Source organism: Physeter macrocephalus, chromosome 16 (assembly GCF_002837175.3).
Source record: "Physeter macrocephalus isolate SW-GA chromosome 16, ASM283717v5, whole genome shotgun sequence".
Lineage (NCBI taxonomy): Eukaryota > Metazoa > Chordata > Mammalia > Artiodactyla > Physeteridae > Physeter > Physeter macrocephalus.
This window is the reverse complement of record NC_041229.1, coordinates 76,486,785-76,501,258: the sequence shown is the minus strand read 5'-3', so window position 1 is coordinate 76,501,258 and position 14,474 is coordinate 76,486,785. Positions and strand designations below refer to the sequence as shown.

General features: G+C 39.2%; 1 protein-coding gene across 6 annotated transcripts in view; it reads right to left on the bottom strand.

The window, feature by feature from the left end:
* The window catches only part of GAS2 (growth arrest specific 2), a 165,850-nt gene that overhangs the window by 24,441 nt on the left and 126,935 nt on the right, over positions 1–14,474 (bottom strand). The window contains exon 8 of one of the 6 annotated variants that reach the window (XM_055091646.1): positions 13,405–13,458. The exons of the other annotated variants lie outside the window; for them this stretch is intronic. Coding sequence (XP_054947621.1) covers positions 13,405–13,458 — 54 coding nt within the window. The remainder of the gene's footprint in view (positions 1–13,404; positions 13,459–14,474) is intronic. 6 annotated transcript variants of the gene reach the window in all.

Below are 14,474 nucleotides of genomic sequence, written 5' to 3'. Positions count from 1 at the left end.
CTTAAAAAATACAAATCGATATTGACAGCTCAGATAAAGTTCTCCTTTTCCCATTTTTTAAAACTCAACTGAGGTAAACACAGATCTGAATTTAGAAATGAAGGAAGGTCTGAAAAGCTTTGTGATTGTTTTAACATAACTGTGAGATATAATTAGGAACATTTTAAACTATTCTGAGGTGGCACAAGAAAAGTGGCTTGCCTTTGGGAAGACGAGAGGGTGTTTTTATTTTTGTTGTTGTTGTTGTTTTGGTTTCCGTTGGGTTTTAACCAAACCTCCCCATGAAAAACCTAAGTCATTCTACAGGACTTTTTCAAGAAGTCTGGCTCCTATGTGTTGTACACATTGTGTTCAGAATCCATTCAAATCACTACATATAACTCATAGTCAATATCAGCATGAAAGCAATTCCTGGATGTGCTAACATATTGATATCTTCCAGAATTATCATGCCAATTCCCACATAAAAGTAAAACCATCTATGTCAATTGTTTGTCTGTTGCTTTGTTTTGTCATTTATATTCCAATAGGCACATCATTCTGAAGAGTGGTACTCAGGAAGCTAACAGCCCTTCCAATGAAGGTGGCATAATATCCAGTACTTTGAATGGCAGAGCGCTCAGAGCAAAAACTCCAAGTGTTGCAATGTAGTAACAAAAGTAAAGGTGGAGACACACTTAGCAGAGTTCCCAAAGAAACTTGTAATCCATACAAAGTGTCAAGGCACAGCTGTGGAGGTGACTGGGGCATTCCCTGATTCCCAAGACATCAGCAAAGTTCTTTAATCAGCACGAATACTGTTCTGTATGTAATATTGTTCTTAAATATTAAGCAGCTGCCATCTGGCAGCTCTGATACAGTAGGAACGTGTCAGGAGCAAAGAAGAACAGTTTCCAATGAGAATACTATCAGAGTGAATCAGAGAGACTAAGTGAGTGTGTGAGAGAGGACAGACTACCCACCCACCCAGGATTAATAGAAAAAGAGGGGGTGGGAGGGCACTAGATGCCTTATGCCACTGACCTTCTTTGTCCACCCAGCCTGCAAGGATGTACTTTCTGAGTGGGTGGGTTGTTTGGCTTTTTTTTTCCATCAGCAAGGATGTTGTGCAGTGTGAGTCTGTGATACACAGAGTAGGTTGGGTATAGATGATAAAACAGCCACGACTCTGGCAGGCCAAACAAGCTGTCCTTGTCATTCAGAATTCTGAAGATGAAGCATTTAGAGTGTGACAGAAGAATTTTAGAGTTTTTTCTATCCCCGCTGCCCTTTTTGTTCTCCAAGAGGAAGGATGTCCTTGCAATTTAACCACAGGCTTTTGCCTGTCTCAGGTTTACTGGAGCCTTCTGTGTCCAGGCCAGACGATGAAATATGGTCTGCAAATGACTCTAACCCGTGATCTCAGACCTCACAGTTAGAGGCAACAAGCAGTTGAGAAAGAGTGTCAAGAGAGATGTCTCAGAAATGAAGGTTAAATGCCCTTACAGGAGAGTGGAGATCGAAGGTAGGCAGAGGACCTAGACCCCTTCTGAGAACATGTGTGCAGGATTGGGTCTGATTCCCAGGCATAGTGGGGGAAGGATAGAGCCTGCTTCAAGTGCCCCCAGAGAGGATGGCCAGGAAGGTGAAGAGCCTAGGAAACCTTGGTTGTGAGAAGGGCTGAGTGGACTACTTAGAGTGATCAGCTGCCACTTACAGTTCAAGCAATTTCTACTATATGCCAGGCTCTTAATATGAAACAAGTTCAGAAGGCACATATTTCTATATCCATTATGTAGATAAGGAAACTTAGGCTCATTGAAGAGCAGTGACTTGCAAGAAATCACTGTCCACGTAAGGCAGAGCTGGGGAGGGGAAGTCTTGATTGGGTGGTGAGGAGTATAAACTATCTAAGCTACAAAGTACCTTACAGATCAGTATCCAATACTTTCCTTTTCACAGATGGTGACCAGGAGCCCTTTAACAACATCATGACTTGCTCAAGCTGGCTTTGCCCACGTCAGCTGAGTCTTATCTTTGTTGCGTCTTCAAACAGTGCTACCCAATAGGTTCTCAACTAAGGAAGTGATTTACTTTAATTTTCTTTTAAACCCCCATGTTTTGATGGAATGAGATAACTTTGAGGATGATGATGATGGTGATGATAACCGTCCTTTAATGAAGTGACTACTATGTGCCCGTTGCTGGGCTAGCTTTCCTCTCTAGCTCCCACAATGACTCTGTCATAGATATCACTAATCTCCTTTGTATAGTTGAGAAAATTCATTCTCACAGTAGTTGCATGACTCACTCAAAGTGACCAAACATTATCAGGTCTCCATCTTATATTTTATTCTAAAATCTGCATTCTTTTTATATATCATGCTGAGAGAATTTGTCTGCAAAAATTACTCATTAAGAAATAACTTAGTCCCCATCTTAACTAATCAAAAACAAACAAAAATTCTATGTAGAACATCCATTGATTAGTATAAAGAAACGATTATTATACTGATTTGACCTAAAGCCTAAAGCCTTTTGTTGAGCTCATGCGCCCTTGCCTTTGGTGAAGGTACAAGTTCCATTTTGCTTTTTGAGATACTAAAATTAGCCTATGAACCCCCATTTCTGTAAGTACAAGACACAGGGAATCTAGATATCTCAAGATGAGAACTACTTTGTTACAAGATATTAAAAATAATTCCTGCTGATTTTACACTTTTGGACTTTGTATTACACTGAATTAAATTATAAACCTCAAGGAGTTTACTCACACATTTTTGGCTAAAAGCACAGACCAGCATTGTGATTTGATTTCCATTAAGGTTACCAATGAAAATCTATGAGTTGCTAAAGGGTTACAAATCTCTTCCTGTAGCAACAAAAGCACTATAAATCCGCAAGAGCTTTTCTCTCTTGAGGGAGAAAAATTACAAAAGAGAAATGATAGATGGGGCTTGCTAGAAATTTTAATTAAAGGTGTGAGTGAAAAATTCTGAATCAGGCCAGTGGCAGCTGCACTCAGACATGACCTGCTACAACAGCAGAGGCGGGGACACGTGTCGGGAAATAGATATCCTGTGTGAACAGCCATAATACCCTTGAATTTCATTTCATATGGCTCTCCATAAAGTCTAGCTCTGAAAGGCCTTGTGCGAGACCTCCCTAGCTCAGAGAATAAGTCAGAATACAAAGAAATCGGCTCTTGGTTGCTTAGTGAAACCAGAATGTAGACCACAGCATGTCTTTAGTGTGTGTGTGTGCTGTCCCTTGTTTGTCAAAGGACAGTATGCTCTGCCACTGTGCACTGCTTGATGCAGTAATTAAGTAATTAAAAGCCCTGGCCATGGAAGATTCTGTATGAAACTTCTTTAAGAACTAGGATTAAAGAATATCGGCTACCCATATAAATATTGTAATGTTCTCCTCTTCTATTACAGGCTTTACCAACAAGGCATTTAGGAGATGCATCTTTTCTTATCCATACTTCCACATGTTCACTCACCAGGTTTTGACATGCTTTGGGGGACAGGAAGAAGAACTTGAACTTAATATCACATGAACATGGTTCCATCTCGACTCCATCACTTATAAATTGTCCGACTTTGGTCTGTTAATTTCTCAGGTTCTCATCTATACATCTCACTAACCTTGGGGGCCGTTTGTTATAAGGTCAAATGCCCTTAATTCAAAGTGCTTGGTAAATAGTCAAGCATTAAATAAATATAAGATGCCGTGACTATTTTTTCCTTTAATTCTAAATCACACTTACTCTCCTTTACCATACTTATTGAAAGTTAAAGCCTTCTATGGCTGATTGAATTTAATTTTGACTTTAAGTTAGAATCAGACTGCTTACAAGTCAATACATTTCATGAGAAAAGCATGCTACTCCTTATTACAACCATCCTCATCGTTAGTCTCCTGTATGGACTCCCCCCAAATAACAAAGCAAACACAAAAACCACTACTCAAAAGAACAGATCATTTTAGTATCAGTAATAAGTAACTCTTATGCCTTTAATTTTTGTTACAAATTATAGAATCAAAGCCTTAAATCCAAGGGCACAGGATGGTCTGCTAAGTGGTCATTCAGATATGCCTGATCTCTGTGATGTGTACCCTGACCTCCTGGGAAAGACACGGTGGATCCCTAGACCCTCGTATTTTCCTCCAGAGCAGTAGAAATCTTAGTTGGGCACACAGCTGACTAGAATAAAGGCTACTTTCCTAGTCTCCCATGCAGGTAGATATGGCCACAAATCTAAGTTATAGCCAACAAGATGTAAGCAGAACAATCAAGTGAATCAGGAACTTTCCTTAAGTGTCCCTTCTTCATCCTTCCCTCCATGTGTCTGCCTGGGACACAGAGCCACCCTGGACCTTGTGTCTGAGACCCACCAGTAGCGATGGCAGAGTGTTGAGCTGGAGCAACCGAGTCTCTGAGAACTTTGAGGAGGAGAGTCATCAAACCAGCGCTGGACTTGCATGATGGAGAAATAAACATCTATATTCTTGAAGTCACTGTTGTTTTGCTTGTTTCTGTCACTCACAGCCAACTTATGATGTTACTTTTCCACAGCTTTGTTTCCAGAGTCCCTCAACTTTCAAAAATCCTGCGTTATGTCTTAATATTTGTTTATTTTAGTGCAATACATCTGACAAATATTTATTAGGCAACTTTCACATGCAAGACCAAGTACTGGAGAGTATGTTGTACTGAGAGAATCAGTGAGCAACTCCAACACAAGTCACACCCCTAAGATCCTTAATAGTGAAAGAAGAAGAAGTTATTCGGTGCTTAGGATCAGTACCTCTTAACAGAGAAGCCTAATCTAGCAGGGGCCCAATGTGAGGAAGGAAGGTTTGTTGGAGGATGAAACATTAGGAGTGACAACTAAAAAATGAGATGTTAGGCAATGGGAAGTGAGTGGAGGTGCATTCCAGGAAAAGGAACAGTATTTCCAAAGGCCTTTGAGCAGGAAACAACATAGTGTGTTGAAAGAGGAGAAGTCAATATAGTTAGAGCAGAACAAGGGAGACACCAGATTAAGTGTAGAGGGAGTCAAGGTCTAAAACCTCTCACTCTATTCCTTTTTGTCTCTCTGTCACCTTCTAAACTATGAGAATGGACCGAACAATGAAAAATTAATGACTACAGTTCATAAAGAACAAAATTCTAGGGCCTGTTTTTTCAGAATTTTCTTGTGGGTGAGGAGATGATAGAATTTAAACCCACACCAATCAAAGTATTTCCTGATTCTAGTGTTTTGATTTTTTTTCCCCAAAAGGAAAAACACTGAAGTAAGCAAAGATAACACTTAATGGGATCATTGTTTTGCCCTAGTTTATATAAGAATGAACAGAACAAACTAAAATATGCAAGTCATCCCTCTCAACAGAACACTGTTTGTTTCCAGTCCTCATTTGCAAAAATAAACAAATAAATGGAACTCTCTTCTTTGACAGAAGCTGGCTTCTCAGCATTTTTTGTTTCCTACGGAAGAAAATATTAATGCATTTCACTGAACCAATGTGTGCATACATCCTTTTCTCCATGGTACTGAGATGAGTTGGGGAAAACCGTATTAAAAGGATTAAAATGATCCATGGAGCACACTACAGGGCAGGTATCCCTTTTAAATCTGCTGTAATGTCCACCCACAGACTAACAGCCAACCACTACCATTGTAGATAGCGCTCTGAGAGTGGCCCCATTTTCCCAGAATTGTTCAAATATAAGGTAAAAAATTTGCTACCCTGCTTCTCAGATAAGCCAAGCTTTGCTCTTGTTCCCCCTGTCACCTCTAAACTGTTTTCCCTGAATTTCTCAAGCCTGGCTCCTTCTCAAAATCTAAGTCTCACTTCCGATATCACCTCCTAGGAGAGGCCATCCCTTAGAGCTTTTCCTAAAATAACCCCTCCTGCTTTATGTTACATCACATGTTTCCTTCTAACATTTACCAAACCCCAAATTGCCTTGTTATATGTGCTTACTTAAAATGTATCTGTCTCTTCTAGAAAGTATACTCCTTAAAGGCAGTGACCTTGCCTTACTCACTACTCTATTTTCAGGAGCTAGAAAAGACTTTGTAGAGTATCTGGTGAATGAGTGAAACAATGGTCAGTCCTTTAAAATGATTATTTTCATAATTCTCATTACAGATAACTCACAAAGATTTTAAATAACTTGATCAAGGTTATACTGCACGTTGATGGCAGAATCACTTGACCTCAGGGACTCTTTTAAGCTATCAATGTTTCTTCTCTTAAATTTTTTGGGAAAAAATAATGTATCTTAAGAAAAATCTTCATTTTCAAAATTCTAGTCTCTTCTTTGCCTTTTCCCTCTATTCTATTAATATCCAATCAAATCTACTTTCAAACTACTATTTACATTGTCCATCCTTTTTCTTTCTACTCTCTCTGCCACCATTTTAATTAATAGTCACATCCTATGAACAACTGGAATAGCCTCCTAATTAGTTGCATTGCCTTTAGTTTCTTTCTGCTCCTGTCTATAATTCTATATATGTCTCTCCCAGATTAATTGCTTTAACTTCAATTTTATCATGCTATTGATCAGCATCTCCAGTTGTTGTCTGTTGCCATCAGGTTAAAATGTAAATTTTTTGGCTTACATTCAAGGCCCTTCACAGCTGCCCCCAACCTACCTTTCTCACATTATCCTCTCCTTAAACTCTCTACATGATCTCCAGCTAAACTGGCCCACTCACTATTCAAACATCTCTTGAGTTCTTCCTATTCTTCAACCACAATTACCCTACTATTCTCCAAAAAATGCCTTTCCACATTCAAATTACATTTATTTCTCAAGACACTGGAGAATTTCCACCTTCTCTTGGAAAGTTTTCCAGATAACTTCAATGTACATGGATCCAACTGTCTCTAAATTCATCAGTACCTAGAACAGTGCCCAGCTCACTGTAGGTATGCAGCAAATTTTTGTCCAGTGAATTACTGAATCTGTGGTTGAAATCATGCTCTGTGTTACGGCAGCTTTTGTCTTATTTTATTTTACCTGTATGATTAAACCTCGGGTCCCTTTCCAACTGGGTCTTTGAGATATGAGGCCATGATTCCTATTCATCTCCTTACACACAAGAAGGAATGCCTCTTGTCTAACAGATTACTCCACATGCTTTAACCAAGTGAGCCAAATGTCACATTGTATTACTGATAAACGTACACTCTGATTTGTTTTATGGCTCAGGATTTAACAAGTACTACACATAAAACAACTGACCCTACAGATCTTATCAGAGAGGCACTTGAGATTCAAAGTATACCTCTCCTTTTTCTTCCATGAGTATTTTACCATCATTGATACATTATGAAAGCAAATTGTCAATCTGAGCCATTTCTTGTTGGAATTCTAGCTGCATTCTTTTTTTAACTTTTCTGACCCTCATGAAATGATAACCCACAGTTATGGTGTGCCAACAATGTAAGGACACCAAAATAGGTACTCAGGATAGAAACTAGTATAAAACAGGGTCCATAAACTCCTGGGCAGCACACACAAAAGGCAGCATATACAAAAGACATATTGACCAATATCGCTTCTTCTCAATACTCTGTGAGTATCGTCAGTTAATAAATGTCATGGAAATTCAAAGGAAGTATGAATTAATGAAGGCTGGGGCATTACAGGAAGATACCTGAAACTCTCTTCAACAACAGCACAGTTATTTTTGAGTCCATGTACATGTCAGCCTGCTCTAAACGGGCTCTACCTCCTATAAATATGTAATCTGCAATTTAACTTTAATACCTTCACATATGTTTTTAAGAGAAAGAAAAGTAGATGATATTGACAACTTGCTCTTTAATCACTTGGACATTGATTTAACGCAATCACAAAGAGGTCTTGCATCCACTGTAGCCAAAGCAGCTACACCTAATATCTCTCTTCCACATTATCCTATTCTGTTCCATTTCTTACTAGTACATGAGAACAGCTAATTTATTTATTGACCTATGTCAGGGGTCGCCAAAATATAGCCCATAAAACAAATATGACCCTCATTCTACTTTTATAAATAAAACTTTATTGGAACACAGTCAGGCTTACTCATTACATATTGCCTAAGGCTGCACTTGTGCTAACACAACAGGGTTGAGTAGTTGTGACAGAAACCGTATGGCCCACAAAGCCTAAAATATTTATATCTGGCTTTTCCTATCTTACCCTTGGCCTATGAATCTCTTGTCTGTCTCCTCACTCTCAGAACTTGAAAAGAGACTTTTTTGTTTACTGCTTTGACCATGACATTTGTACCTGGGACATAATAGATGCTTCGTTCCTGTTGCTGACCACTCTTGGGGACTTAACAGGAGGAGTGTAAATTGTGTTAACATGGACCCAAAGCTCTGAACTCAGCTGCACATCTGGAATCACTGTTTTCTGGGCATATATGTAATGAACTCATGTAAAGAAATTTGTAAATGGCCAAAGAATACTCTGGGGAGGATTCTTGGCCCAAGAAACAGTTTTATAGAAAATGTCTTGGCCTCACTGCTGGGCTTACTGGGAGCAGAGCACTGTATTTTTTTATAGCCCTGCTACGCTAAACAAAACATGTACTAAATCACCAGGCAGGCCTGGAGCTGAGAATCTGGGTAACATTTGGAGAATAAGAGTTTAGGGTAACACATTTCTAAAAACTTGTTGATAGGAGCACCAGCCTGTGCCTTTTAATTAATTTATTTGACTCCTGTCAATTGATATTACCCAGAGGTTTTAAGAAAAACACACACACATACACAACAGTTGTAAAATGTAAAAACACCACTTCTCATCATTCTCTTCTAGTTTCTAGGAGTAACTTACAATTTTATTCTATGTAACATTCTCACCAAAGAAACTCCTTATTAACAAGTGGAAACTTTGACCTATTGAAACCCAGTCAATTCCTCTATGCCAGGCAGATGTGTCAGAACAAGCCAACACCAACATGTCGATTTTTCAATATTCTGTTTAAGGGACAAAGATGAACGTAACAGTGTCTCAACGTTAAATAACCTATACACCAAGACAGAGAGCCTTGCCCAGTAGATCATAATATGTATTATATCTGCAAGTTTTATCAGATAGGTCTCCAGGTTGAGCTGCCCCTGTCATGACCCATACACTCCTCAAGGCAATATGGGTGGATGGCATTCCTCCAATTTTACATCATTTCAATCCATTCTCCACACTATAGCCTTAGCAATTTAAAATGTAGTCTACTCACATCTCTCCCCTTCAAAAAATTCTTATCTCCACACTGCCTTCAGGAGCTAAAGCTCTCATAATACAGGTGGCTCATGAGTTAGCTCTGTGCGTCTGCCTGCCTGTCTCTCCTTTGCTACAAGCCTCCCCCTCCCTTCCTTGCCCTCTGCTCTGAACGCTGCACTTCTAAGAGTTTTGATAATGTCTCATTCTATCTCTGGCTCCCATTCCTCCCTTTCTATCTTTTTCCCTATCCCTTTTTCTCTGGCGCTTCTGAGCCTTTGTGCATGCTGTTTCCTTCCTGATTCTGATTGAAACACTCTCCTTTCTACTCTTTTTCAGCTAACCTAGACTTATTGTTTGAGTCTCATTTCACACTATTCTTTCTCCTGATAGCTCTTCCTGATTCCTGAAGTCCACATGAATAGAAAAACCCTATGATAGGTAACACTTTATTTGGAATTCCACCCCCAAATCTAACCCCCCAAAACGTTTTACCTGAAAGATTAATGAAAGGTAGAGCTCTAACTTAACTGTGATGTCTCCCCCAACATGATCTAAATTCTTCAAATCAATGTACTAAGTACAGCTTTAAGTACTCTCCCAGCTCTCCCAAGCAATTTAACTATGCATCTCTTGGATAAATCTTTAAATGTTTTGCTATTAAAAAAAAAAACAAAACCACAGGGATTGTTCTATTAAAATATGGAAAAAGTGCTCTGTTTAAAATGACACACTAAATGTATTCTAATCAAGGACATAAGACTTGTTTTGAAATCCTTTCACTTGAAGGAAATCAAAGACAGAACATGGATGAAGGCAAGCCACTTGTAATAAAAAGCTCCAATGCCTAGTAATATGAGAAAACACCTGTTATTCTGGAGACATACTTGTAACAGAGTAAATAGGCTTGCAGATAACAATATGAAGTTGCATGTAACATAAAAATGGAGTGTTGATGTTTTTAACTGGACATGTCTGGGCAGCAAACACTGGGTGGAGGCATTTTAAGTACATCATCAGCTCCCTCACTAGCCTCTGGTTATGTGGACACTGCTGTAATCTAAGTGGTTAAAATGATGCTTGCCACCTTTTTTTATAACCAGCTGTGGGTAGAGGGTCAAAAAGTGGTATCTTGGGAGTGAAGAAAATTGATCTCAGAAGTGCCAACAACAGTAGGCAGAAGAGGTGATCTTGCTTCAGAGAGAACCAGACAAGTCCCCAAGCAGGCACCCAACTCTAGGCCTATACAGACCTGGCCAGATCCGAAGCTGGTGTCGATTTCAGAAACTAAGGTTGAGGTGAGGCATTGGGTATAAGGAGCAAAGATGACTAGAGCATAAGTCCCACCTGTGGAAAGGGGTTTGAATGAGGCAGGGAGAACTGAAAACTGGGAAGAGAATTGGGTGATGAGACTCAGGAATGAAGATAGCTTGGCAAGCCTCCCCGGCAAAAGTTGGAGGGGCCACAGGGCTGAGATTCCTGCAGGGAATAGTGTGAGAGCAAAGTGCAGACTGCAGCCCCCAGGAGGAGGAAGGACTAGGGGCTTGGCCTCAGCTGGCCTCTAGGTATTTCAGCCTGCAGGTCCAATGTACAGCAAAGCTTTCTAAACTGTGCTCGTCACAGCCTAGGAAGCTCTTACTGTTCTTCCAGAACCTCCTGCATTCACGGGTGAAAGGAGAGGTAACTCCCAAGAGGGGCTGTACCCACCAAGTGATAAAGCTCAGCTCCAAACTCTTGCTTTGGGCATTATAGGGTCTCTGAGAAATGCCTCCAGGAAGCAAGTCTTGAGCTTGATTTTAGTGCATTTCACTTCAATTAAGACAATGTCTCTGTTGTCATTCTATGTATTTGAAAGAAAAACAAGAGACCAGAATGGGGATCCCACCCCCAAAACTTAGCAAAGTATGCTCTCTTCCTCTACTCATCTTCTTAGGGGAAAGAGGGAAGGTAAAGAAATGGAGAGAAGAGAATTCTGCACTGTTTTTTTAGCCTTCCCAAAGGAGACGTTCACTGCCTGCAGAAGAACTAGCCTGCCAGCTCCATTGCAAACTTCTCCTGTAAAATCCATGACGCCTACTGAAATCATACCAACTTCAGATATGTTCTATAGAGATTCACCCTAAAATGTGAAGCACTGTGATGAGGGTTATCAGATAACTAAATTCCTGACTTTCTAGTTCAATACCCATGCCCTTTTAAAAGACATTTATGAAAAATTTTTTTAAAAAGAGAAAAGTAAAGAGAGGTGTGGCAATTTTAAGTCGTGAAAAGAACACAGACATTCATGTTCTTTGAACAAAGAAAACCTGTCAGGCAACATCTTCCTCTTTAACCAAGTGACATCTGAAAAGTCAAAAGGGAAACTTCACACCCAGCTAGGGAGAGTGGTTCAGTTAATTTTGGTTATAGATGGGGGTCAAGGCTGTCGTAGTCAGATCAGAGCAACGGATTTAGGTTTCACATTCATTTAGCAGTTAAGTTGCTTCACAAGTCATTATGCAACGACTTTCAACAGGTCCAAGGAAAGTTCTGTGTGGTGTTTTTCTGCCAACCAACACAGTCATGTGCTCTGATGTTCTATAACATTTTCAGGTTCATTGAGGAGATTTTCGAAGTGGTTCTAAGGGAACTCATCTCCGTCTCCTGCTTGTCAATTATTAATGTGGATAACCGGTTAAGTTATACTTCATTGTCAGAATTATCAGTAGTGTGTGACCAATTATTTATATAATTAAGCATGATCTTTATAAAGAAACACAGCTTACAGAGGAACTATATCCATGAGATTTCTAAAAGTTCTTTGCACATGCCTCATACTCGTGCATTTGGTGAATGAGTGCAGAAATAAATTACGGCTAAGTAGATGCATTCAACAACACTTTTTCTGAAATCTAAACTAGTTCTCATAAAGTAGTTTCAAGATATACTCATCCTGGGGATTCCCTGGTGGCGCAGTGGTTAAGAATCCGCCTGTCAATGCAGGGGACACGGGTTCGAGCCCTGGTCTGGGAAGATCCCACATGCCACAGAGCAGCTAAGCCTGTGCGCCACAACTACTGAGCCTGTGCTCTAGAGGCCAGGAGCCACAACTACTGAAGCCCGCGCACCTAGAGACTGTGCTCCACAACAAGAGAAGCCACCACAATGAGAAGCCCGCACACTGCAACGAAGAGTAGCCCCCGCTCGCCGCAACTGGAGAAAGCCCGTGCACAGTAACAAAGACCCAACACAGCCAAAAATAATAAATTTGAAAAAAAAAAAAAGTGCCTTGAGGTTTGCAAGTCACGGCATAAATCTTGATAATAAACATACATTAAAAAAAAAAGATATATTCATCCTGTTTAAAGAAGAACTGACAAAATGGATCTTTTCTAACAGTTATTTGTTTATGTGAAATAGAAAAGACTTACTCAAGTAAGCTATTCTTTCTAGATCATAATTATTAATACTTAAAAACTAAAAACGAGCTAATATTTCTGTCTACACTGGAAACCTCAGGGCCTCAAATTCGAGTCCTATCCCATTCCTATCCCCCGTAACTTTCCTTATACTGAAGTAATAAATCACACGTGTTACTTAAAGTACTACTGATATATCCAGAGGTTAGATATGGTGTCAGGAGCAGAAATTTGGCAAAGGTCCATGGGGTTCCATGTGTTAAACCACACAGGGCAATTTGTGCTATGGGAGTAGAATGAAATTATAATTTCAGAATTAAATATTCTGAAATTATATGGTGTTTCATTTTTATTCCACAAGTGTATTATGTTAAATATTTTAAAGCAAAGGCTAAAATGATATTGCATACAGAAGCTAAACTCAGGTTTATACTTTCAAATAATTTAAATAATAAGCTCAATGAAGGAACACACTGGAGTATGGGAATTACACTAAGAAAAGACAAAAATTACTAGGTTACTGCCTGCCACCTATCCACAATAAGCTCCAGATTGCCGTTCTTACAAACTGCTACAGGAACACCAAAGGAGAAGCAGCATTTTAATACCTCACCAAAAAAAAAAAAAAAAAAAAAAAAGGAATAAAAAACTGGTAAAAGATTCACTTTTGGATGCCCAACTTCCCTCATTTGATGGGAGGCCAAGGCTCCACAGTGAAAGCAAAGTGGAGAGGTTTTCCCCTAAGTTTTAAAATTACTAAATCATTACTTAAATTATCTAAGTAATTACCTTAAACGTCTGCTTTGCTTTGGCTGTGGAGACATAGTCACAACCATGAAGACCCTACTGAAACAAGAAGATATGAAGTTCATAAAATGTTCTCCGTCTCCACTGCAGAAACGAACACGAGCGTTACCTGAAAATGCAAACTGTGATCTTTTGTGATGAGATTAAAGAAAACCTTTACTTTCAAGTTATAATGACTATTCCTATATTTCTTCATATCCTATAGTCAAGGGGAATTTTATTGCCTAATTATCTACATTAAGTGATAACTAAAGCACACATAGTCTGAGAATTGTAGACTGTGTTAGTCATTCACATTTTAAAACACAAATGTTTAGAACTATCCATTTTCTGGGGTCTTTTGGTCTCTTGTTCCTTTCTGAGTTCTTACTATAACAATAAGAGATACATGTAAGGAAATAATTTTTCCCCCAAAATAAACATCAAGTCTGTGTCTGCATTCCACAAGTGAAATATACCAGGCTCTAGAGAATGTTTCATGAAACTGTAGAGAAAATTGTTAAGTAAATGAAGTGTTTATTTTCTGTACAAAACTTCCTGTTTTGGGGGAATATCCTGCCATCTTGATCTTACTTCCCCACCTCTTGGCCTATTGCTTTTATTCACGGCCTTACCATTGTATTTCCACTCAGAAAATTGTGACACGTGGGTACACTACCACTTCCTTCTGTTGTAATTAAAAAGGTATTTATGCCGTGTTCTAATCTCACAATGGTCACATACTCACAGCGAGATGCCTAGTTTATCTGAAAGGTCATTGGTTGAAAGTCCTTCAGTCAGAATTGTCCCAGATTCTCAGCTTAAGTGTCAGGGTTCTAAAGTAAAGTTATGGTTGGGAAACATTCATTTCCCTTCCCATGATTAGATAGTATTATGGCTGTAACTTATTATTCAAGGCTATCTTCCATTTTATCCTTAGAATATTTCATCTTTACCTTTCCTCTAGCTGATATATATAATTGTGTTATCCACCAGTTCTATGGATGCTGTACATGAAGAAAGACCTTACTCAATCCTTGGTGCCAGGATGTCAGTTTAAAAACCCAGGCTTC